Below are 25,260 nucleotides of genomic sequence, written 5' to 3' on the forward strand. Positions count from 1 at the left end.
ACGTTTGCGAAATGCATGAACCAACTTCCCTCGAGGCCCTTCCCTGCTTCCCCTTACCTGCCTCTCCCACTAGGTACTGTGCCAGCATTTGAGCCCCTGACCGGGGACTTTTGGGGATCTTGTCTGGCCTCCTCAGACAGTGACCCCGTCCCCGGGTCAGGAGCAGGGCTCCATTTTTCACTGTAGGACGCCGGACTCTCATTTTTTCTCGGGATAGGGGCTCTTGTTTGGGGGGCATGCGAGCACCGAAAATGGCCCGAGCTGATCTTGGGAGCACTAGGGGGATGCGTGGTGTGGCGCTTGCCGTTCTAGCTGGGAAAGAAGGCCGGGCATCCTCACCGGCACGGAGAGGCAGACCACCGGACCCAGCGCTCCAGCTGCACAGCGCGGTTCCCCGCGGGCGCCAAGTGGGCGGGGCCTGGCGGGGGCGGGGTCTGCCGCTGTCAGGTGACAACGCGGCGGGCGGTGGCGGCAGAGGCCAAGGGGCGTCAGACGCGCCGAGTGGCTGGCAGGACAGTCGTGGCAGCCGGGGTAGCAGGGCCGCGGCCATGGGGGGCTTGAAGGACGAGCTGCTCAAGGCCATCTGGCATGCTTTCACCGCGCTCGACCTGGACCACAGCGGCAAGGTCTCCAAGTCCCAGCTCAAGGTGGGCGCACCCGCCTACCCCGGGCCCGCACTCGCCCCTCCCCGGCGCGTGCTCTTCTACCACCGGGTGGAAGCGGGCAGGCGGGCGGTGACCATAGGGAATGGCGGACCGGAATGCGGCCGAGCGGCCTGCTCGGGGTGGAGGGAGCCGAGACCGGGATTTGGCATTTTTCGCCTCCCTCTTGCTTTCGGGCGTCGCGCTCGGACCGGTGCGTTAGTTCCCTCAGGGCTCCTGGTGAGCAAGGGACGGCGCGAGTGGGGGGCTCTAAGGGGCGAGCCGGTCTCCCTGTTGGCGCGGGAGGCCCAGAAAGTTTGACTGAGAGGGCGGTGGGAAGCTACCTTAGGAAACCTATCCAAAGTTTCCTCCCTGCTCTGGGAGAGGAAGGGACTTGCCCAAGGTGACTGACTGGTCAGAGCCCTCTAAGGGGCACGCTCCGCACCGGGGCAGTTCTCAAAACGGCCAGCTGCCCTCCAGGCAACCAGGCAGTTCTGAGAAGGGAGAAGTGCCCCAGAGCCCGGCCCGCAGCGGCCTCCAATTTTGGGGCGGTGGGGTACCCTTTCCGACTAGGGAGGAAGACCTAGCGTCCTCAGGTCTGGAACGAATCGAGGGTGTGCCGTGTCCCGCAGGGACCTTAGTTTCCGGGTGAGGAGCTCTGATCTGGCACTTTGCAAAAGCAAGTGCTTTTGCAGAGTCTTTATTGTGACTGCCAAAGACCCCATCATTAAATGAGCGTATAAGGTATAAATAAAGGAATGCTTGTAAATTGAGTAACCCCAAGCAGGGTAAGTGGCATTTAGCCAGGAAAAATTGGCAGCTTCTTGAAAGTGTAAAATATGGAAACAGACAAGAAGAGCCATTCATAGGCATTTAAAAATATACACATTTTGGATCTGAATGTCTGGTTTTCTTAGCCTCTTCTGGGAGTGAATTTCTGAAGATTGAGTTTGCTTTGTATATTTTGTGCAGTAATCAGGAGGTTCTTATGACTAGTGGCTTTTATGCCAGTAGGACTTAGCATTCTGCCTGTTTTCCTTTTACCCTTCTCTTTTTTTCTCATTCATAAAAACATAGTCTGGAAGGATTCATAGAGAGCATCCATTTAGTCTTTATTTGACTTTATTTTTTAAATTAACATAGAGTAAAATTGACTATTTTGGTGGATGGTTCTGAGTTTTAACATATATAGATTTGTATAACTACTACCAAAATCAGGGTTCCATCAGTTCCATCATCCCCAAAAGTTCCCTCATGCTGCCCCCCTCTTCCTCAACTGCTGGCAATCAATGATCTGTTCTTAATTGCTATAGTTTTGTCTCTTGTACAGTGTCATAAAAATGGAGTCATACAGTATGTAACCTTTTGACAGTGACTTCTTTTGCTCAGCATAATGCCTTAGAGATTCACCTATGTTATTGTGTATCAATAATTCTTTTTACTGCTAAGCAATATTCCATTGTATGGATGTACCATAGTTAATCCATTCACCCTTGAAGAACATTTGTGTTATTTCCATTTTTTGGTGATTGTGAATAGAGTTGCATTTTACTCTTCACTGTTTTTACTTTTAATTTACCTATACCGCTATGTTTAAAGTGAGTTTCTTGTAGATGGCATGTAGTTGGGTCTTGTTTTTTTTTTAATCCATTCTGACAATCTTTTAATTGGTGTGTTTAGACCAATTACCTTTAATTATGATGTTCGATTTAGGGTTACCATTTTACTATTTGGGTTCTGTTTGTTTTCACTATTTTTTCATTTTTTTCTCTTCCAATTGATGGCATTAACGAAATATTTTCTATTACTTTTGTTGTACACCATTCAAAATTGTCTTTGTGGCTGCTTATGGAAAAAGTGTCCAGAGGATTCTTGACTGCAGGCTTGGCAGGAAGTATTAAATCCTAGTGCATAGCTTTTACCCACAGGATGTTGATAATGCAAATGTGCAGTTGTATTTTGTCTCTTTGTCTGCTTAACTGAGAGATTTTGGGATTGATTCAGTTCTGTTCATCTTGCCAGTGTTTCTGGAATTGGAAATATTAAAAAGTTTCTATTTAGTTCTCTCCTTTTTGGAGTTTTGACTCTAAAGTTTGACGTTCATTGATCCATTGTCTAGGAATAGAGTTTTTGCCTGAATTTGCTCATTCATTCATTTGTTCATAAATAACCTTTTGCGTATACTTTGTGTAAGGTACCATGCTAATTTCATAAAAAGATCAGTACTTTTAGGCTCTTAAGAGTTACTATCTCCTTGGAGGAATATCATACAATTGATTTATTAAATAGCAGACTAAAAATTACATACCCAAAATGAGGTTAAAATTTATCGCTTTGGAAAACTGTATGGGCCTTCTAAAATAGTTTTGACACTTGTCTTTTTGAATTACCTTCACAGTTTTTGACGTGAGTGGTGACACTTCATGTGTTAGATACTGTGCCTAATTCTAAGGGTGATATGATAGTGAAGGTGGGGGAAAAAGAAACATACGAATTTTTGCCTTCAAAGAGTTTAAATGTTGGTAGGCAAACTAAAAGAATAGGTAACCGTTAGAGAAGTCTCTCTCTGTCTTTCTGTGTATATATATAGATTATATTACTTAGACAATTACCCTATCCTTAAAAAATGTAAGATCTGGTGGTAGAGACAAGAAGTACAGGAATACTATGGAGAGGAAGATGTTGAATGTGATAGAAGATAAGAGCCCATGATGAATGTGATAGAAGATAAGAGCCCATGAGATTTTAGAGGAAGAGACCAGTACTTTTTACTGGTGGAATTACTTCATGAAAAAGCTTTGAAATTGCCTCTGAAGAAAGCTAGAATGTGATTATGTGGAAATGGGGGGAGGATTAAGCCCATCCTATTCATTCATTCATTCATTTATTCATTCTTTCAATGGGTATTTATTGACTGCTTTTAGCTCTAAGGGATCCCTGTGAACTACTGCAGGCCACAGGAATTAATCAGGCATTTATAGGGACTTCTGTGTAACTTATTTTGATTGGAGTGTAGGATATGAGTGTGTTTGTGTGTTATGTATAAGAAAGAGTTTTTGATGGATGGATATTTAGCTGGAGATGATGTCCTTGGGTAAGTGTGGGGCTGTTGGTACAGGATCTTGGTAGTTGAAGCTTGGAAAAAGGAGAGAAGAGGTTCAACAGTGGCCTTGGGGAATGGCTAGAGTAGGTGGTGAGAGGAAGAAGGGAAGCCAGGGGACCAGAAATGGGATATAAGAACCACTTTGGGGCAACACTGGTGCTGAGGAAGAAGAGTTTTCAAGGAAAACATCGTCTGTTATCTTTGAGAGTTAATTTATTATTATTATGCACATATATTTTGGAGATTGTAAAGTAATGATATTGATTCTTCCCTGCCATAGCTCATAAACTACATTATTTCTTCTTTTGTGAAGAGAAGTTGTGAAAAGTTTGGAGTATTGGCATCATCTTGGGAATAAATTTATTTTTGACTTTTAAGGAGATTTCTTTGCAGTACAGTACTCATTTAGATAAATGTGTTTGGGTCACTGCTATAATTAGTAAATATTTTCCTTGAGGGCCCCCAGTTTAGTACAAAAATCTATTTTTCTTTTGGCTGCGTTGGGTTTTCCTTGCAGTGCGAGGGCTTCTCATTGCGGTGGCTTCTCTCGTTGTGGTGCACGGGCTTCAGCAGTTGTGGCTCACGGGCTCTAGAGCGCAGGCTCAGTAGTTTTGGTGCCTGGGCTTAGTTGTTCCAGGGCATGTGGGATCTTCCCGGACCAGGGCTCAAACCCGTGTCCCCTGCATTGGCAGGCGGATTCTTAGCCATTGTGCCACCAGGGAGGTCCCCAAAAAGCTTATTTAAAAAAAATTTTTTTTTAATTTTAAAAATTTACTTTATTGAAGTATAGTTGATTTAGAGTGTTGTGTTAATTTCTGCTGTATAGCAAAGTGATTCAGTTATACATACATACATTCTTTGTCATATTATTTTCTATTATGGTTTATCACAGGATATTGAATATAGTTCCTCGTGCTGTACAGTAGGACCTCGTTGTTTATCCATTCTATATATAATATTTTGCATCTGCTAATCCCAAACTCCCAATCCATCCCTCTCTCACCTCCCCTTCCGCTTGGTAACCACAAGTCAAAAAGCTTATTTTTTATACCTAAATTTTATTATTAACTAATAGTATTTTTAAAAACATCTTTATTGGAGTATAATTGCTTTACAATGGTATGTTAGTTTCTGCTGTATAACAAAGTGAATCAGCTATATGTATACATATATCCCCATATCTCCTCCCTCTTGCGTCTGCCTCCCACCCTCCCTATCCCACCCCTCTAGGTGGTCAAAAAGCACTGAGCTGATCTCCCTGTGCTATGCGGCTGCTTCCTTCTAGCTATCTGTTTTACATTTGGTAGTGTATATATGTCCATGCCGCTCTCTCACTTCGTCCCAGCTTACCCTTCCCCCTCCCCGTGTCCTCAAGTCCATTCTCTACGTCTGCGTCTTTATTCCTGTCCTGCCCCTAGGTTCTTCAGAACCATTAAAAAAATTTTTTTAGATTCCATATATATGTGTTAGCCTAAGATATTTGTTTTTCTCTTTCTGACTTACTTCACTCCGTATGACAGTCTCTAGGTCCATCCACATCTCTGCAAATGGCACTATTTCGTTCCTTTTTATGGCTGTGTAATATTCCGTTGATGAGGTGATACCTCATTGTAGTTTTGATTCGCATTTCTCTAGTGATTAGTGATGTTGAGCATCCTTTCATGTATTTGTTGGCAATCTGTATGTCTTCTTTGGAGAAATTTCTGTTTAGGTCTTCCACCCATTTTTGGATTGGGTTGTTTGTTTTTTGATATTGAGCAGCTCGTATTAAAGGAGATTAATCCTTTGTCAGTTGCTTCATTTGCAAATATTTTCTCCCATTCTGAGGGTTGTCTTTTCGTCTTGTTTATGGTTTCCTTTGATTTGCAAAAGCTTTTAAGTTTCATTAGGTCCCATTTGTTTATTTGTTTTTATTTCCATTTCTCTAGGAAGTGAGTCAAAAAGGATCTTGCTGTGATTTATGTCATAGAGTGTTCTGCTTATGTTTTCCTCTAAGAGTTTTGTAGTATCTGGCCTTACATTTAGGTCTTTAATCCATTTTGAGTTTATTTTTGTGTATGGTGTTAGGGAGTGTTCTAATTTCATTCTTTTACATGTAGCTGTCCGGTTTTCCCAGCACCACTTATTGAAGAGTAATAACATATTTTTGAGTAAAACAAAAATTACCATCTGTATAAATTTTGAAACTTAAAATACAAAGAAAAATTAACATAAGAAAGATATTTGTTGGGACTTCCCTGGTGGTGCAGTGGTTAAGAATCCGCCTGCCAATGCAGGGAACACGGGTTCGATCCCTGGGAAGATCCCACATGCCACAGAGCAACTAAGCCCGAGAGCTGCAACTTCTGAGCCTGTGCTCTAGAGCCCGTGAGCCACAACTGCTGAGCCCGCGTGCCACAAATACTGAAGCCCATGCACCTAGAGCCCGTGCTCCACAACAAGAGAAGCCACTGCAATGAGAAGCCTGCACACTGCAACAAAGAGTAGCCCCCACTCGCTGCAACTAGAGAAAGCCTGTGTGCATCAGCGAAGACCCAATGCAGCCAAAAAAAAAAAATTTATTAAAAATGAAAGATATTTGTTGAGGCAAACATAGATTTTCATTAAACTTAGCAGTAAGATAAAAATACAGAACACAGAATTTAAAAACTACTTGTGACTTACATAAGCTACTATAGAAGCAGATGTTGGGTTGTCCTCTAGTCCAGCAGTCCCCAACCTTTTTGGCAGTAGGGACTGGTTTTGTGGAAGACAATGTTTCCACAGGGCGGCGTGTGGGGGGGATGGTTCAGGCGGTAATGCAAACAGTGGGGAGAGATGGGAATGGCAGATGAAGCTTCGTTCACGTGCCGCTCACTTCCTGCTGTGTTGCCAGTTCCTAACAGGCCGCGGACCGGTACTGGTCTGTGGCCTGGGGGTTGGGGACCCCTGCTGTAGCCACAGTGACGTTTCTTGTTAAAACAGCTGGGCATGAGGTCACTGCAGGTCAATATCTTGAGCTTCATTAAAGAACACCCCTTATCACCTCCATGCCCTCCAACAAATAGGGAACCAACTCTGCCTCACTTTCCTTACCTTGATTCTTTCTCCCTCTTCCTCCCACATTCCCTGTGATTTCCTTGAGCTTCCTCCTGGCAATTTGTGCACCCTCTCCAGGGGACCTCTGTCTCTTTGGCTCCAGTTGTGGCATTTCTGGCTCCCTACCTGAGTTGTAGCTGTATAGGTCTCCACCCGCACAGTCAGCCTGTGCACCCCCATAGCAGTCATCAGCTGTATTAGCTTAATCTGTAATTGGATTTTTAGAAGGCAACTCATTTTTTTTTTAAATGAATTTATTTTATTTATTTTTATTTTTGGCTGTGTTGGGTCTTCATTGCTGCACGTGGGCTTTTCTCTGGTTGCGGCGAGCGGGGGCTACTCTTTGTTGAGGTGTGCGGGCTTCTCATTGCGGTGGCCTCTCTTATTGTGGAGCACGGGCTCTAGGCGCGTGGGCTTCAGTAGTTGTGGCACGCGGGCTCAGTAGTTGTGGCATGTGGGTTCTAGAGTGCAGGCCCAGTAGTTGTGGTGCACAGGCTTAGTTGCTCCGTGGCATGTGGGATCTTCCCGGGCCAGGGCTCGAACCCGTGTCCCCTGCATTGGCAGGCAGATTCTTAACCACTGTGCCACCAGGGAAGCCCGCAACTCATTTTTTAAATTGTCATTGATTTGCTGTCACTATTTTTCAGGCTGGAATACAGAGGGATACTAAACTAAGTTATTGTTTTAAGTTAAGCTTGTTCTAATTGTGTGGAGATCTACTTTTCAGCTGCTGAAGTAGATAGCAATAGGCTTATGGTGGGAGAGAAATCTTCAGAAACACATTCTTTACTTGCTTTTATACTTGTATTCATTAATAGCCCTTCCTTAGAAAAAACTGTGTAGTTTAAGGCTATGTTCATCTTGAATTCAGTTAAAAACTACTGGGAGAGATTTTGATGGAAACTTTTCTTTATATCTATAGGAAGGTGCTACATACATGTAGGTGGCTGAGTAAACATTATTGAACTTTTTTTTCACCAATTTTTCCCTTGGTTTTGATGTTTGTGCCCTTCTTTTGTCTTTTTTTTTTTTTAATGAGGGACATTTGTGTGTGGATTCCATATTTTAGTAAACTTTATTAATATGCCGTCTGAAACAGACATTGTTACTTTTAGGTTATGTAAATTTGCAAAAGTCATAAGGGAAATAGGTATTGGACATATGGTTTGAAGGAGAAGCAACAATTATTTTCTTCTCCATTGGTGTTTAAAAATTATCTTCAAATTATTTAGAATTTTGATGGTCTTGCAGAAAGATACTAAATCTCCAGTGTTACTTAGAAATACATGCAATTCCAAGAAGTTGAAAAGATGAAGCCTATCATTTAAACAAATGTACATCAAAAAGAAACTTTTTGAATAGCTCATGTATACATATGGTATAAAATTCATAATGTACTAAAGGGCATTTACAAAAGTGAAAAGTAAGTTTCCTCCAACCCCTGGCCCACACTAGTTACCTGCCCCTGAGGTAACCATTGTTACTAGGTCTTTTTGTATTCCTTCCAGAAATCAAAATGTACCTTAAAGTTGAACTGTCCTACACTGTTGATGGGAATGTAAGTTGGTGCAGCCACTTGGAGGACAGTATGGAGTTTCCTTAAAAAACTAAAATAAAATTGCCATATGATCCTGCAGTCTCACTCCTGGGCATATATCTGGAGAAAACTGTAATTCAAAGAGGTACATGCATCGCAGTGTTTGTTGCAGCACTGTTTATAATGCCCATTGACTGATGAATGAATAAAGATGTAGTATATATATACATATATATGTATATATATATACATATACACACACACAATGGAATATTACTCAGCCATAAAAAAGAATGAAATAGTGCCATTTGCAGCAACATGGATGGACCTAGAGATTATCATACTAAATGAAGTAAGCCAGAGAAAGACAAATATTGTATATCACTTATATGTGGAATCTTAAAAAAATACAAATGAACTTATTTACAAAACGGAAACAGACCCACAGACATAGAAAACAAACTTGTGGTTACCAAAAGGGAAAAGAGGAGGGAAGGATAAATTAGGAGGTTGGGATTAGCATATGCACACTACTATACATAATATGTATAGTATATTCAATATTTTGTAATAACTTATAAGGGAAAATAACCTGAAAAAGAATATATATCTGTATATATATAACTGAATTACTTTGTTGTACACCTGAAACTAACAGAACATTGTAAATCAACTATACTTCAATTAAAAAGTACCTTAAAATTAGTATTCTTATTGTTATAGTTAGTGTTGTCCTCTTAAATATAGCAAAACCTAGTGATAGTTTTCCAACGTCTGTTATAATTTTACTTTACAATTAGGGTTGCAGTGTGAATTACATGTCAGTGCTGGAAATGTCTTGAATAAGCTTATTGGCTCTGCACTCTTATCCTGTTGTTTTTAGAAACGCAGGGTTTTGTTTTGTTTTAAATTGTGCCCTTTTGAAGTAAAAGAGCTCACAACTAGTGAGGATGTAAATGAAAAAAAAATTGAGGAACAACATGAGTAGTTTGAATCTTTATTCATTTCTCAATGATAGATTTTCAACTAAATGTTCTTTAATTTTTGCCCTGCAGTTGATTTGCATATCTTGTGAATAATGTCTTGTGTTCTGTTCCCATGTAGGCATTTAGCTAAAAAAATTTTTAATCTTGCTAGTTACAAAAGTAATTGAGCCAGGCCAGTGGTCTGTTGAAAATATAAAGGAAGCAAGTTGCAGTAAAGGGCTTTTATTGTGTGAAACACAATGTAAAAGATTTGGTTAATTCTTGTGAACTTGGCATGTATAGTATTCCCTTCCTAATCTTTAGTGTTATGTTTCTGTTAACCCCTGTGGTTAAAGTTGTTTCTGTTCTAAAAATCTAATTTTAAAAAAACCTCATTTAGAGAACCAGAGCATGACTCACCTGTGAAAGTCTTTGTAAATATTTTTTGTATCTCACCAAAATGAAACAGTAAAGACAGCTCTCCAAATAAAGAGCATGTAAGAGACATTTAAAAATCTTAAAATGGTAATAATGGATTCTGGATTATTTCCTTTTTCCGTTTCTTACTTGCTAGAAACTTTTCAGTAAGATAGACTGGAAGTTTTTGTTTTTTTTGAAATATATGTAAACTTTTGCTTTATTGAGGATAACATGCAATCTACGAGGCACTTTTGTGTGTGTGGCCTTCCATCTTAATAGCCAGTGCATTTCTAATCTTATGACTCAGAGGCTCTTAACCTTCCTGGTGCCCATTTTGTATTTCCTTTGGGGTCTTACTGCAGTCCCAGAGGTACATAGTAACTGGAAGCTAGAGACGGAAGAGGCTTTGAATGACCTTTTCTCACTTATTCAGTTTGCCCTCTCATTCCCCGTCCCCGCTCCCCCCCCCGCCCCACCCCCCAGGAGCCCATTTTGTATTTCCTTTGGGGTCTTACTGCAGTCCCAGAGGTACATAGTAACTGGAAGCTAGAGACGGAAGAGGCTTTGAATGACCTTTTCTCACTTATTCAGTTTGCCCTCTCATTCCCCGTCCCCGCCCCCCCCCCGCCCCACCCCCCAGGAGGATTATTGTAATCCCCTCAATGATTATTAACACATTGGAATCTGAATCCTGCAACATAAGTCTAAGTTAGTCTTTGCCTCAGCTTCCTTTATGTTTCCCAAGGCTTCATTTCATAAATCTATTTTTCTCCTCTGCTTTCTGCTTTATTTCCTTCTTCTCATTCTACCTTCAGATTCCTTTTTTTTAAACCCCAAATCTGTGTCTACTTCAAACTGCAGTTTTCAGAAATTAATTTTTAATTGTAGAAAGGTATTTGGGAGTAAATCTGCATATAGTCAAATTTCATATAAGGAGATCTTACAGTTAGGAAGAGATTTCTACAATGTCAGAAAAACTAGTTTTTTTGTCTCAAGGTTCTTCTATGCCTTCTTTACCCTTTGCTTCCTTAGGAATATTTAGCTTTACAGCCACAATGGCTTACCAACCAGAAGTGACAGCAGTTAGGATAAAAGTTGTTCTGTCAGATGGACAATGTCGAAGGTATTATATTTCACTGGGTAGGCACCTCTGGGAGGATGGAGCACTACCTGCATTACCAGGCAGCACATCTCCATCAGTTCTTTTTTTTTTTAATTGAAGTATAGTTGATTTACAGTGTTTTGCCAATCTCGTCTTCTCTACAGCAAAGTGACTCAGTTATACAAATACATATATTCTTTTTTTATATTCTTTTCCATTATGGTTTATCACAGGATATTGCTATACATGTGGTATACATTAGGACCTCGTTTATTCATTCTAAATGTAATACTTTGCATCTACCAACCCTAAACTCCCAGTCCATTCCTCATCAGTGCTTTTCGTTCATAGGGTGTTGTATGTCTCAGGCAGATGCTGTTACATTGGAGTTGAGAGCAGGAGCTGGTAGGCAGCTGACTTAACTTTCATTGACTTCCTTCAGTGATGATTTGAGAAAATGCTGTTAGATAATGGGACACCAGGCTGTTAGATCGAACTAGGTTGGAATTCTGAAGTTCTTCACCGGGGTGACTTTGGGGAATTTGCTTTGCTTGTTGTATTTAGGACTCTCTGTTCAATGGGAATAATAATACATTTTAACAATATACTTGCTTGAATAGATGGAGCTCACAGCCTCTATGTGTTACAACAGAACATTTACTAGCCAACTGTTTCTTACCAAACACTGATGTTGAAGAAAATTGATGTACAAAACAGTATATAAATTTGAAGGTTTTAATCTATACCTTTTGCTAGGGACTCTGGGGAAGTGAAAAATATACAGCATTGTCCCTTACCTTGAGGAGTGTGCAGTTTAGTAAAGAAGATAATACATGAAATGACTACAACAAGATAACGTATCAGCAAGTTCTAGAAAGTGTGGAAAATGAGGGCTGTAAGCCATGCTGTCCAGTACATTAGCCATTAACCACAACTGGCTATTGAGCATTGAAAAGTAGCTAGTCCATGGGACTTCCCTGGTGGCGCAGTCGGTAAGACTTTGTGCTCCCAATGCAGGGGGCTTGGGTTCCATCCCTGGTCAGGAAACTAGATCCCACATGCATGCTGCAACTAAGAGTTCGCATGCTGCAACGCCCACCTGCTGCAACTAAGACCTGGAGCAACCAAATACATAAATAAATAAATATTTTTAAAAAAAAGAAAAAAGAAAAAGTAGCTAGACTGAATTGAGATGTGCTGTAAATATAAAATATACACAGGATTTCAGAGACTTAGTACAAGAAAATAACATAAGATCTCTTTTAAAAATATTAATTACATGTTGTAGTTATAATATTTTGGATACATTAGTAAAATTAATTTTACCTGTTTCTTTTTATGTTTTAAAAATGTGGCAATTAAAAACTTTTAATTCCATGTGTAGTTTGCATATTTCTGTCAGATGGAGCTGCTGTAGAAGTTTAAAGGAAATAGAGAAAAAGATGCAGACAGTTTTAGGGGCTTCCCTGGTGGCACAGTGGTTAAGAATGTGCCTGCCAACGCAAGGGACATGGGTTCGAGCCCTGGTACGGGAAGATCCCACATGCTGCGGAGCAACTAAGCCTGTGTGCCACAACTACTGAGCCCGCGTGCCGCAACTACTGAAGCCTGCGCGCCTACAGCCCGTGCTCCGCAACAAGAGAAGCCACCACAATGAGAAGCCCGCACACCACGATGAAGAGTAGCTCCCGCTCGCGCACCTAGAGAAAGCCCACGCACAGCAACGAAGACCCAACTCAGCCAAAAAATAAATAAATAAATTAAATAAATCTGTAAAAAAAAAAAAGATGCAGACAGTTGTAGGCGAGAAACGTTTCATGGAGGAGATGGAATGCCAGCTGCTTCTGGAGGGAATGGGGCAAATCTTGTCCAGTATAGTCACAGAAAGATGACAGGTATGATGGTGGCATTGTGGATAAGAGCAAGAGCTAAAACTTGGGGTATTTGTGAGCAGTAAAGAAATACTCTGGGTGGAGTAGTGTTTGATTTGAGGCATGGTGGAAAATTAGGATTTAAAGGGAGATGGGGTTACATTTTAGATGGTTTCGTTCTTGTACAGACTACATGATTAATATGTATTTGTTGACTATGTTAGAATGAGTAGTTCAGAACTGATCCTGTAAAGAGGGGAAGTTATTAATACTTTTGGGGTAGATATATGACAAAGGTAGAGTTTTGAGATTATTCTAACAATGTGGGTGTGTTGACATGAGGGGAGAGGCTGGAGATGGGGAGACCAAGTGGGGGACTTCAGTGAAAGTTGATGCATGCTAGACTGGGAAGGTGGCAGTGGGACTCAAAACCAATATGCATCAAAACCAATATGCTACCTACCCTCATGGAGCTTCAGGTCTTGTGAGTGATAGAGATCAGCAAACCGACAATTCAAATATGATATAAAGTACACAGCACTGGCAAACACAGAGGAAGGGAACCTACCTAGCCTGTGGTGAGGATTGGAGGAGTTAGGTCAGAGAATGCTTCTAGAGGAACAGTTGTCACTGACCTTAAGAAATGTGTGAAGCTCCTCTATAAGAACAGCTGTGATGAAAGATTTGGAAAGTAAATCCCTTGGAGGCACAGGAAAAAGTGTCAGGAGAGAGAACACTGGTTAGGGAGTCAGGAGACTTGTCTCTGCTCTGTTATTTGTGTGACCCTGGAAGGTTTCTTCTCCTTGCTGGGCTTCATTTTCCTCACTTGCGAAATGTGGCATAGCAGACAAGATCTTCAAGCCTTAGCCTTCTAATTGAACTTTGTCAGCTCGATACGTTTACCACAGTCTTATCCTGGTGAGTGGTCTTTGTTAGGGCCTCAGAAGGGAGAATGGGAGCTGCTGCTGGGGGCAGGGAGCCCTTGCTTCCCCAGCCCCACATTCTCTGGTTAGCCAACAGAGAAGCTCACTCAGTGGAGAGAGGATTGGCATTGGGCGAGGGGACTGAATTGGATCCAGATATAGGACAAACTATAAATTTAAAAAGTACAAGAATAGGAGAGTCCATAGTTTTGTTGTTAAGGGAATGGTGGTACCAAAGTTAGAATCAGGGTGGGAAACCTGTTTTGGGGAGAAAGGTAATGAACTCTCCTTTGGATTTTTTGGATGTGAGGCAAATTTAGCATAGAAATCTTTCATCTTAGTGATATAAACCAGAGCTCAGTTGATAGGTCAAGACCAGAAAGGGATCTGAGAGTCGTTAAGGTGACTTAATGTTTTCAGAATTAAAGCACTTTTTTAAGAACTTGGGGCTGAAAATTGGGCTTTGGGAAATGTCCAGATTGGGAGAATGAAGGGTAAGGGAGGTGACCCCATAAAGGCAGACCAAGGTAGAGTAAGTTCTTTGAGAAATTTAGAAAATAGTATATCATGGGACCAAAAAAAGTCTTGAGAGGATGATCCAGACTGCTCAGTGCCAGAGACTTGGGAGAGTGAATTGTTTAGAAGGTATCTATCCCAGGTTGCATTCTCCAGGAAACAGATGCTGAGACAGAGTTGGGAGTGCAAAAGGGTTATTGGGAAGAAATGCTTATGGGAAAAAAGAGAGGAAACAGGATTGGGAAAAGGAGCTGTCAAATCATGATACAGACTTAACAAAACCAGGAGCTCTGGAGCAAAGATGGCCTGTTAGAGGACGTCCACCCTGGGGAGAAATGGTGTCACCAGCTTGCTCAGTCATTGGCTGAGGTGGACCCCGAAAGTACTAATAAGTAGAGGCTCTCAGCTAACCACAGTCCTTGTAGCAGGGCAGCAGTTCCTTTCTTGAGTGGTGCAGCTCTGTCTACCACAGAATCTTTTTGAAAAAGCAATTTCATGACATTGATAGGGATAGAAAGAAGCCATATTATAGTGACGAGAAGGGGACAAGGGGACAGAGTGGTCAGAGGATGGGGCTGCAGAGGTAAACCTCAGATTTGTGATCTTTATCATCACCTTGGGTGTACACTGTGTCTTCAGATCTCTTGGAGAAGAGTGTACTAAATTGAACTACCTAATTTCTCTGTCTTCTGCTATAGACTTCTCTCTCATACACTGTTAATTCCTCTTGAGTTCTTTCCTCAAAAATCTTTAGTGGAATTTTTAGAAACTGGACTGCTTTACTAGATCTCAGGTCAGATGAGTAATGCCTGCTAGTTCTGGTAGTGCTAATAACTAATGGAGGTATTGTTTCTTTACTTCAAAAATGACCTGAATTAGAGTTTCCAATTAAACAAAAATTCTTCCTGGAAAGAATATACTGGTAGTATAGTGAAATACATTAAAAGACCCACATCTTGGGCTTCCCTGATGGCGCAGTGGTTGAGAGTCCGCCTGCTGATGCAGGGGACACTGGGTTCGTGCCCCGGTCCGGGAAGATCCCACATGCCGCGGAGCGGTTGGGCCCGTGAGCCATGGCCGCTGAGCCTGCACGTCCAGAGCCGGTGCTCTGCAATGGGAGAGGCCACAACAGTGAGAGGCCTGCGTACAGCAAAGAAAAAAAAAAAAAGGGCTTCCCTGGTGGCGCAGTGCTCCACAACAAGAGAAGCCACCGCAATGAGAAGCCCGCGCACCACAACAAAGAACAAAAAAGCAGCCAAAATAAATAGACTAAATAAATTAAAAAAAAAAAAAAGACCCACATCTAAATAAAGGTGATAGAGAAGCAAACTAAATGAAACTAAACAACAACAAAAACAAAAAAAGAAAATTCTTAAATGGGACTCATTTAGTAAACATTTGTTGACATCAGGCACTCTCCCCTTGGCACTTTATTAGGTTTTGATATTGCAGGATAGATACAATAAAGATCTTCTCTTTAAGGAGCTTACAGAGTGGTGGGAGAAATAGAAACAGAAGCTTACTGGAGTTAAATCTTCTTATACATGATTTATCTTCCTTTTAAAAAAATTTATTTATTTAGGCTGCTCTAGGGTCTTTGTTGTGGCACGCAGGATCCCTTTTAAAAAAATATTTATTTCTTTGGTTGCTCTGGGTCTTAGTTGTGGCAGGCGGGCTCCTTAGTTGTGGCATGCGAATCTTAGTTGTGGCATGCATGTGGGATCTAGTTCCCTGGCCAGGGATCAAACCCGGGTCCCCTGCACTGGGAGTGCAGAGTCTTACCCACTGGACCACCAGGGAAGTCCCTGATTTATCTTCTTAAAGACATTTGTTTATGCTGTGATCCAGTGGGAGGCTGGAATCTAAGGAGGCTGCCCAGGTCAGGAGACTTTGTTGCCCATAGTGTGGCTTCTTCAAGAGGCATGGCAAAGCATAGTTCTCTGTGAATGACTCAAGTGAGTTAATTTCATCAACTTTATAGCCCTACAATGATCTCTTCATATTTTATAATTTTATTGGTGCTCTCTAGCTGAAACCCCAGATAGAGAGCATTAATAAAATTAATTTAAAAAATTAATTTAAAAATTTTACATAAATATAAAAGCTTCACTTTTTCTGATTATAAAGGTAGAACGTAGAATATTCAAACAATACTTTAAGGCAGAGGTCCCCAACCTTTTTGGCACCAGGGACCGGTTTCATGGAAGACAATTTTTCCACGGAATGGGGGCGTCGGGGGGCGGGTATGGTTCAGGCAGGCTTGCTCCCCTGCTGCTTACCTCCTGCTGTGCAGCCTGGTTTCTAACAGGCCGCGGACTGGTACTGGTCCATGGCCTGGGGGTTGGGGACCCCTGCTTTAAAGTATAGAGACAGGGACTTCCCTGGCGGTACAGTGGTAAAGAATCCGCCTTACAATGCAGGGGACGTGGGTTTGATCCCTGGTCAGGGGACTATGGCCCCACATGCCGCGGGGCAACTAAGCCTGTGTGCTACAACTGCTGAGCTCGTGTGCCTCAACTAGAGAACCCGCGTGCCGCAAACTACAGAGCCCAGGTGCCCTGGAGGCTGCGCGCCACAACTAGAGAAGAGAAAACCCACCGCCACAACTAGAGAGAAGCCTGGGCACCACAACAAAAGATCCCGCATGCCTCAATGAAGATCCCACGTGCCGCAGCTAAGACCCGATGCAGCCAAAAATAAATAAATATTAAACAAATCTTTAAAAAAAAAAAATAAAGTATAGAGACAAAGGTAAAAGCACCCGAAATTCTACCACCAAAGGCAGATGCAGTTAACTGTGCAATGATTTTCTAACATCTTTCGCTCACCATCCTTCCTCCCTCTCTCTCCATCTCCCTTGCTTCCTACATGTATACACATGCATGCACACATGTGCATATACTCATACATATATATCCTTTTCTATAAATAGGATCCTGTTTCATATGCTTTTGTAGCCTATTTTCTTAAACAATGTGTTAGGGTCATGTTTCCATGTCAGTGCACATAGATACAGACACCATCATCCTTTATGGCTATGAGCTATTTCATTGTGTTGATGAGTTATGCTTTGTTTAACTACTTTACTATTCATAGATATTTGAGATGTTTTGCTGTTTTCAGCCAGGGATGCTGCTAAACTTCCTACAATGCAAGGACACCTCCCCCAGCTCCCCAGCAAAGAATTATCTGGCCTAAAATGTCAGCAGTGACAGAGAAAACCTGCTCTATACCTTCTCCAGTGTTGGGTGTTGGCAATTTTTACTCCCCTGCGTCTGCTCAAACACCAGGTGTTGTTTTTCAGGCAAAAAGTAGTAGCTCTTTTAGTTTGCATTATGTTGATCACTAGCGAAGTTAAGCATCTTTTCCTATACTTATTAGTCATTAGCTTCTTTTGTGAATTTTCTATTCGTGTCTGTGGTCCATTTTTAAAATTAGGTGTTCACTTTTTACTTAATAATTTCTAGGAGTAATTTGAATATTGGAGCTATTAGCCTTTTTTGTTTGTTTGTTTATAGTGTCTCTTTTTAATGGGAAATTTAAGAATTTTTATGTGGTCAAATTTACCAATATTTTCTTTCTGATTTCTGAAGAGGGCTAACTTAGTGAATTATCCAAAATAACTTATTAAAGGTAGTCTATTTAGAATGTAATCCAGTGGCATATACTGTAGTTCAATGGTATACGTTCTGTGGACACATCACAACAGATGGTTTTGAGTTAGATATCCTTCCTTAATGTGTCCATAAGTGTTATGCTCCCACTGAGTCCTCCCTTAACCCTCTGCTAGTCACCGTAAAGGATATGGAAGAACAACATTAGGCAGGGTTTCCTCCCTTACTGAGCTGCAGTTAGATATTTGAGATATTACTGGTATGTGAAACAGAATTCACGTTAAGTGCTGAATAGGAGTTCAATGGACAGAGGGGGCGGTGAAGGTTTCCTAGAGTTTATGAAGAATAACCCAGTCTTGAAGGATGTGACTAGGCAAAAGAGAATGTTTCCAGTACAGGGCATGATTGTGAGACAGGCAGTTAGGAGACCTGGATTCTTGTTTCTGATTTGTTAGTAATCAGTTTGTGATAGGCAAGTCTCAGGCCTCAGTCTTTTTATCAATGAAATAAGGAGATAGCAGTAGGATATTTCCTAAGAGCATTGTCATTGTTAAAGTATTATGGTTTTACTGTGAAAAGAGAATTTTTAGAAAGAATTTGTTCAGCATTTATTGACAGCCTTCTGCATTCTGAGTAGCACGTTAAGTGCTGTGGGGATATAAGGATAGGTAAGACATGGGCCTTTCAGAAATTTAGTCTTATGGGAGAGAGAAAATCATGTGTGGTAGTGTAAGATAAGAAATACAGAGTGCTTGGGAAATGCAGAGTGGGGAAGACCATCTTGATTTTGGGTGGTGGAGGCTTCAGAAAGGGATGGCAGTTATGTTAGGTAGAAATGGAGATGTAGGGGTGATTAGAGCAGAGGCCTGGAGGGGGCAGGGGAGTGATACAGGGTTTGTTTGGGGTGCTGTGAGTAAGCTTGTTTGACTAGATTTGTACAGTTAGTGCAGAGGGGTGGGGAAAAAATAAGGCTACAAATGTAAAGTGGGGCTGGCTTGCCAAGTGACTTAAATACGGAGCTCAGATACCTCTTTGGTTTTTACTTCTGTAGGCTTTTGATGACTTTCAGACAAGGTGATAATGTGAGGTCAGCAGCCCTTGAAGATTAATTAATTTGGTAAAAGTGTCTAGGACGGTGATTGATTGCATTCAGGGACTGAGTCAGAGATGACTGAGATTTCTGAGGCTGAGTATGATAAAGATAATTTAAGAGAAAGCAAGCAGGCCTTAAGCAGTGACAAGCAGGACGAAAAGATATTGTCGGGAAAGGGAAAATGAGTCCTTATGGTAAGGGGCGGGACTTCTATTAAGACAATGCTCTTAAGGCAGGGCATAGCACTGGTAGGAAGTTGGTCATTCTGTTAGGAAGAGTTTTCTGGTAATTCGCCATGAGCTTGAAATTTTATAAATCAGACAGGAATTTTCACATTAAAAAAAAAAGTTTGCCCATTATGAATTATAGTTCTGTAATTGTGTCGGTTCAGATAAGCTTGTCGGAATAGAGATCCCTACCCCCCTTTTTTTCAGTGTTGAATTTTGCCCATTACGCACATCCTGTAAAGGGAAACAGTCTGTGACTGGGGGGCTCATTTCAGAGAACCTTTGTAATCTCTACATCTTTGGGAGGGAGGAGGGTAAGCATTAGGCACTCGTGTGTTAAAATTCTGTTTAGCCATTCATCATCCTTTATATCTTTTCACGATATTTGGAGCAAAATGCTTAAAAAGAGTAAATGGCAAACCGCTGAAAAGGAACAGACCACACGAGCAGTTAATTAGTCACTCTTGTCAGCGGCGGCCCTGCAGAGGCGCTAGCAGACAGATATGAAGGAACTGGAGAGATGAGGGTCTGGCATGGATATGGATCTTTTATTGTAGTAACAATAGTTTATTCTTCAAATCGGGGCCTGAGAGAGCAAAGTTGCTTAGCAATTATGTGGGCGTTGAAAGAATGGCCTTTGGAGGAGCAGGCATTTGAAGTAGGATAAATTCAACTTTCTCAAGAAACTTGCAAACACTGATTAGAGTGATTCAGGGGCAGTCCTTTTACAAATCAAGAACTTGTAGTCCTATTTCCTCTTGATTGCTTTTGTCCTCATCTCTTTTCCAGATTCCGCATCTGGAGAGGAGGCTAGTACCTCTTGGAACAGTTTCCCCCAAAGGCGGGTGCTGAGAGATGAGGGCTTCCAGAGAGAGAGTGGTCCCAGATTTCTAGACAGATGTTTTCTTCACCGCTGGATTTAAGTTGGCTCCGCTGAATAGCTCCAGCCATGTTGCTGGGTGCTGGAGAACTGACCGGGTGGGCACCAGTCCATCACTGCACCTTAGCGATAACATGCACGCATGGCCACAGCACGCATGTCACTTTTGTATAGGCAGGGCTCTGTTTTTCCAGGAGGAGAGGGAATGTGGCAGGGCAGGGAAAGGGCACCAAAGTATAAGGTTTGGGTTCTAGACCTAGTTTCACGGCACATAAAACTCTGTCATCTGGGGGACATCTCCTTATCTCTCACTCAGCCTCTTCATCTGTAAAGTAGCAATACCATCTACTTTCCAGGGGTGAGACTAAAACCAACTAATGGATGATGTGAGTCTAACTCTAAAAAGCATAAACTGCTGTTTAAGCTTATGGAGATTTTACTTCTTGTTATTAGTTTATATTCTGGCCTTCAAGAATTTGTTTTTTAAATACATTTTACTTTTCACTTTAAAAAAAACTTGAGATACTGTCTAGGCTTTAAAAAAATTACTGATAAAATTTTTTTAAAGTTTAAAAGATGGCACATTTTTTTTCTTTTAGTTACAAAACTTTTCCAGTTATCTATTATTCAGTTTGTTATCTTGTTTGAAGAAGACTTCCCAGTTCTAGGCCTTACTAACAATGAAAAAAGCCGAATTTCTGATCTAAATTATAGTTCTTTCTGTTGAGTTCATGAAATGAGTTTGGGTTGATAGTTAAGGATTGAGCTTTTAAAAACATTATTTTTAGAGACAAGTCACCAACTCTTCCTTTTGCAGTGAGGATACTGAGACTAAGTGAGTAAGTAGCAAAATATTCTAATATTTAAAATGGGTAAATGGCAAACCACTGTACAGGAACAGAGCACACGCATAGGGCTGGTACTCAGGTCTCCTCCTCCAGGGTCCTTTAATATAATCTGCTGCCTCCCTCACAGTTTGCTTAACTAAATGAAGGTGGTTGAGAAAGTTATCACTGGATTTAGTTATCTCTGTATTTAATTGTCTAAGGCTGAAGTCTAGAGTTTAAATCTAAATCTTCAGTGGGATCACTGGTTGAACTAAAGCAGCTGCTGCAAAGATGTTGACTTTAGAAAACTGGAAACATACTGTTCCTTGTTACCAGAGAGTGTTGGACCAGCAATTACAAAACCTGACTTCTAGTCTCAGTTTTCCTAAGTAACTTAGTCAAGAAAAACAAATTTAATCTCTTTGAGCCAGTACTCACCATCTATAAGATGAGAAGGATGACAATATGGTATCTAAGGCCCCTGCCAGGGCTTTAGTTGGAGGATCTGTGAAACCCAATGGCAAAGAAAGGGACGGGTGTGAGAGAGGTTGGTGTTTGCTTTTTGTACCCTGCGGATTTTGCATTAATCAGTTACTTTTCTCATGTTATTTCCCCATTGGAAAGCTTTCCAATTGCCCTTTTCCTATCTAAAAGCTCTTTTTATTTTAAGGCCTAGGTTACATTTCACTTAATCTGTGAAGTCATTGTAGCACACACTATTCTTTCTGAGCTCATTTATTGCCCTTACATCTTATTCATCCATTAGTTATGGTACATTGCTGTGGAATATGTCTTCCTTTTATACCTAATCTCTAGGGAGTAAGTTAATGTAAAAGAAAAGGTGTAGAGTTCGAAGATAAGTAGATTTAGCTGTATGGGCTTAAGCTGGCCATTAAGAAAAGTGCGTGTGTGTGTGTGTGTGTGTATATGCATGTGTATATATATGTGTGTGTATATATGTCTGTGTGTGTATGTGTATTGTGTGTGTGTACGTGTGTGTACGTGTGTATATATACGTGTGTGTGTATGTGTGTGTTTAATTTTTAAAATAGTTATTATGTTTTTTGACTAGGGAAAATTTTTTCCTAAACTCAGTGAAAAGGGAGATACAGTAAGAAATCTTCTTTTGCTCCTGGTCTGCAGTCATACTAGTTTTCTCCCCATGGTTACTCGTTTCTTATATATCCTTCTAGAGTATCTTATTTTTTCTTCCTTTTCCTTTTACACAAAAGATAACACACTATATGTAGTCTTAGGTACATTGCTTTTTTCACTTAAGTTGTCTTGTAGATCTTTACGTATCACTACCCAGTGAGTAGTGATACTCACTGTTCTTAACGTTTTATGAACGTACCATAGGTTAACCTGTGGTTGGGAATTTCTACTTGAGTAAAGTCCAAATAATTTTAAAATTTGAGTGACCGTTGAGCCTTATATGAGGAGGATGCTCTTTATTTCTCTATATTTCCATGGTATATTGCAGTTTTTAAGCTCCTTACATTCCTGAAGGTGATCCTCACGAAACCTTTTTGGAGGTAGATAATTACTCTATAGGTTTTACTAGGTAAATAGAGAAAGGAAATGTCTGTTTAGGATTTTGCTGACTGTGGTGCAAGATTCAATCAAAGCTCCACCGTGCCCTTTTCATGTGCTCTACTACTGGCAAATAGAAGTTTTACTTGAGAAAAACAGCCTGCTTTGTAGGGGCTGATAGAAGTCTTCATTACTTCATTTATAACCATTTGTGAGTTTACTTCCTTTCCTTTACTTACTTCCTTAAAACCAGTAGAGCATGTAGAAAAGGATCTCCACATAAATGAAGCTTTGAGAAACAAAATAAATGTAGAAAGAAGATATGCAAATGTTTTTTTATAGGTTAATTTTTTTTAGTCTTAAAAAATTCTAACGAAATATGTGTATGCAGAAAAAAGTAACTTGCTTTATGGAATTGAAAGTATTCATTGAGATGAATTTGGCTCCTTAAGCGATTAAATGGGCAGGGCTGAGACAAATAGGGAAGATTTTAACCTGGGATTTAATATCTAATAAGATTCTGTGTTAGAGGCAGCATGGCCTTAGCTATGTAATTTGACCTGTTTAGAATGCACAAATGGAATGGAAGGGATTTTTTTATATTTAGATTTTCATTTAATAAGAAACAAGAGTAGTACTGAAAGAGCCCAGACTGCTAACTCAACTACCTGAATGTTATAGTGTGCACTTCGATTATTGCAAGACCAGGATGCAGATTTTTGACAGAATATTTTCAACCATTCTGGTGACTCCTGAGATTTTTTTGCTATTGATTTTTCATGTATTTCTAAATCGGGCCCTTGATTTCTTTCTCTTCTTATATTTATACTCTTTTATACTCATCCTGAAAACTTAGCCTAGCATCATAGAATTTGAGATGTTTGGATGCTTAGAGATTACTAATTAATATCTGGTATATTTGTATATTAACTTGGCCCTTTATATTGAACAAAGGATAGAACTGAAGCCCAGAGAGGTTGTGGCTGGGCCCAGGTCAGCCACCTTGTCCAGAAGCCCCAGCTGCAGCTGTTCAGAACCAGGTTCTTTCTCTTACAGCTCTACTTGACGGACTGCTCTACTTAGGGAGAAGTTTAATTTTAAACACATCCTCTTGCTCTTTCCCTCCTTTTTCTTTCTAACGTGGGCCAATTAATAAAAGACTACAAGGAGTCTGGTAGTCACAGATCTCGCATGGAGCCTGGCTCATTGTAGGGCATGTAAGAGAGACTTGTTTGAAGTGGACCAAAACTGGGGAGGGAATGAGACACTATGGGTAACATGTGGGGAGCTGGCAGCTGGCAATTTATTCTTCTTCGTCTTTCTCTCCCCAGGACAGGGAGCAGCCTGTTGTGTTCGGACAGTGAAGGTGCCACGTGCTGATTAGTGGATGCCTCTAAACTACCCTCTTTCTCCCTTAGGTCCTTTCCCATAACCTGTGCACAGTGCTGAAGGTTCCACATGACCCTGTTGCCCTTGAAGAGCACTTCCGGGATGATGATGAGGGGCCTGTCTCCAATCAGGGCTACATGCCGTATTTAAACAAGTTCATTTTGGAAAAGGTATGACTAATCTCTTCCTGCTTACAGCATTGTTCAGATTGCACATTTCAAGTGGGCCCCATAGCCCCTTGTTGGTGAGTTCACTAAGGAGTTTAGGTGGGAAGCATCACGAGATAAATCAGAAAGGAAAGAAAGAATGAGACTGACAGTACTTCCTATTTCTCTCTCTTCTCCAGTGTCTTCTAAAACTTCGTTTGATATTTTTACGACTTGGCTCTTTTTTGGAAATTAAGTGTTCTGTATTAATCTGTACCTGTCTTCTCTTAGGGAGCTGTTTTTTCTTTTTAAATTCTGGTTCCACATGTACTGGTAATGATTGTTAAAGCATGGATATGATGGGGTAGAATGTGATGTTAATTATCTTTTTTTTTTTTTTTTTTTTTTTGCGGTACGCGGGCCTCTCACTGTTGTGGCCTCTCCCGTTGTGGGGCACAGGCTCTGGACGCGCAGGCTCAGCGGCCATGGCTCATGGGCCTAGCTGCTCTGTGCCATGTGGGATCTTCCCGGACCGGGGCACGAACCCGTGTCCTCTGCATCGGCAGGCGGCCTCTCAACCACTGCGCCACCAGGGAAGCCCCTAATTATCTTTATAGATATCATACAGCAAAGCTTTCATCCTAGACTTTTTTGGGTGCCACTTGGATGTTTCCTCTGGGATATGTTATGAGTAAAGATGCTGTAAAAAATGATTATGTATTTGGAAGCCATATTGGTATTTCTGCTGGGTTTGGCTTCTCCCTTGGTTTGGATAATTAAAAATTGACACATTAAAGTTTTGACTTTAATGTTCTTTTATTTTTTTTTAAAGAAAATAATCTAAATTGATGGCACATTTAATTAAAACCATTGGTGATTAAAAAATTACAAAAAAAATTACAAAAGGTAGCTTTGTTATTAAATAGGCAGTTAATACAAATATATGAAATAAAAAGTAAAATCTCTTTACCCTTTTTAGTCTGACTCTACAGGAGTAATCACTTTTAACTGTTTGATGAATATCTTTGCTGACCTTTTTATAGACATGCAAATATACACGTATACAATACATAGTGTTTTGTTTCTGTACCAATAGGATTATGCTACATATAAAGTAAGTTCAACTTACTTTTTTAACTGAACAATATATTAGTGTCATCTTTCCATATCATGTACATTTAGTTTAGGTATGAAAGTAATCATATATGCACATGAAGGGTTGGGAATTACTGCATTTGCTTATTTATAACACCAAGCTTGAAATTTTTGGATATATGTCAAAAATGTCTTTCAAAAAGTGACAGTGAGGCCTTCTCTGGTGGCGCAGTAGTTGAGAGTCCGCCTGCCGATGCGGGGGACACGGGTTCGTGCCCTGGTCCGGGAAGATCCCACATG

General features: G+C 40.8%; 1 protein-coding gene across 2 annotated transcripts in view; it reads left to right on the top strand.

Annotated features, from left to right (window-relative positions):
- Positions 1-467: 467 nt before the first annotated feature.
- SWAP70 (switching B cell complex subunit SWAP70) overlaps positions 468-25,260 on the top strand; it is a 79,488-nt gene continuing 54,695 nt past the window's right edge. Inside the window, exons 1-2 of one of the 2 annotated variants that reach the window (XM_024118750.3) lie at positions 468-647; positions 23,749-23,889. In XM_024118750.3, coding sequence (XP_023974518.1) covers positions 549-647; positions 23,749-23,889 — 240 coding nt within the window. In that variant the 5' untranslated portion in view covers positions 468-548. The remainder of the gene's footprint in view (positions 648-23,748; positions 23,890-25,260) is intronic. The other variant, XM_028501151.2, reaches the window with a different exon arrangement.

Source organism: Physeter macrocephalus, chromosome 16, assembly GCF_002837175.3.
Source record: "Physeter macrocephalus isolate SW-GA chromosome 16, ASM283717v5, whole genome shotgun sequence".
NCBI lineage: Eukaryota > Metazoa > Chordata > Mammalia > Artiodactyla > Physeteridae > Physeter > Physeter macrocephalus.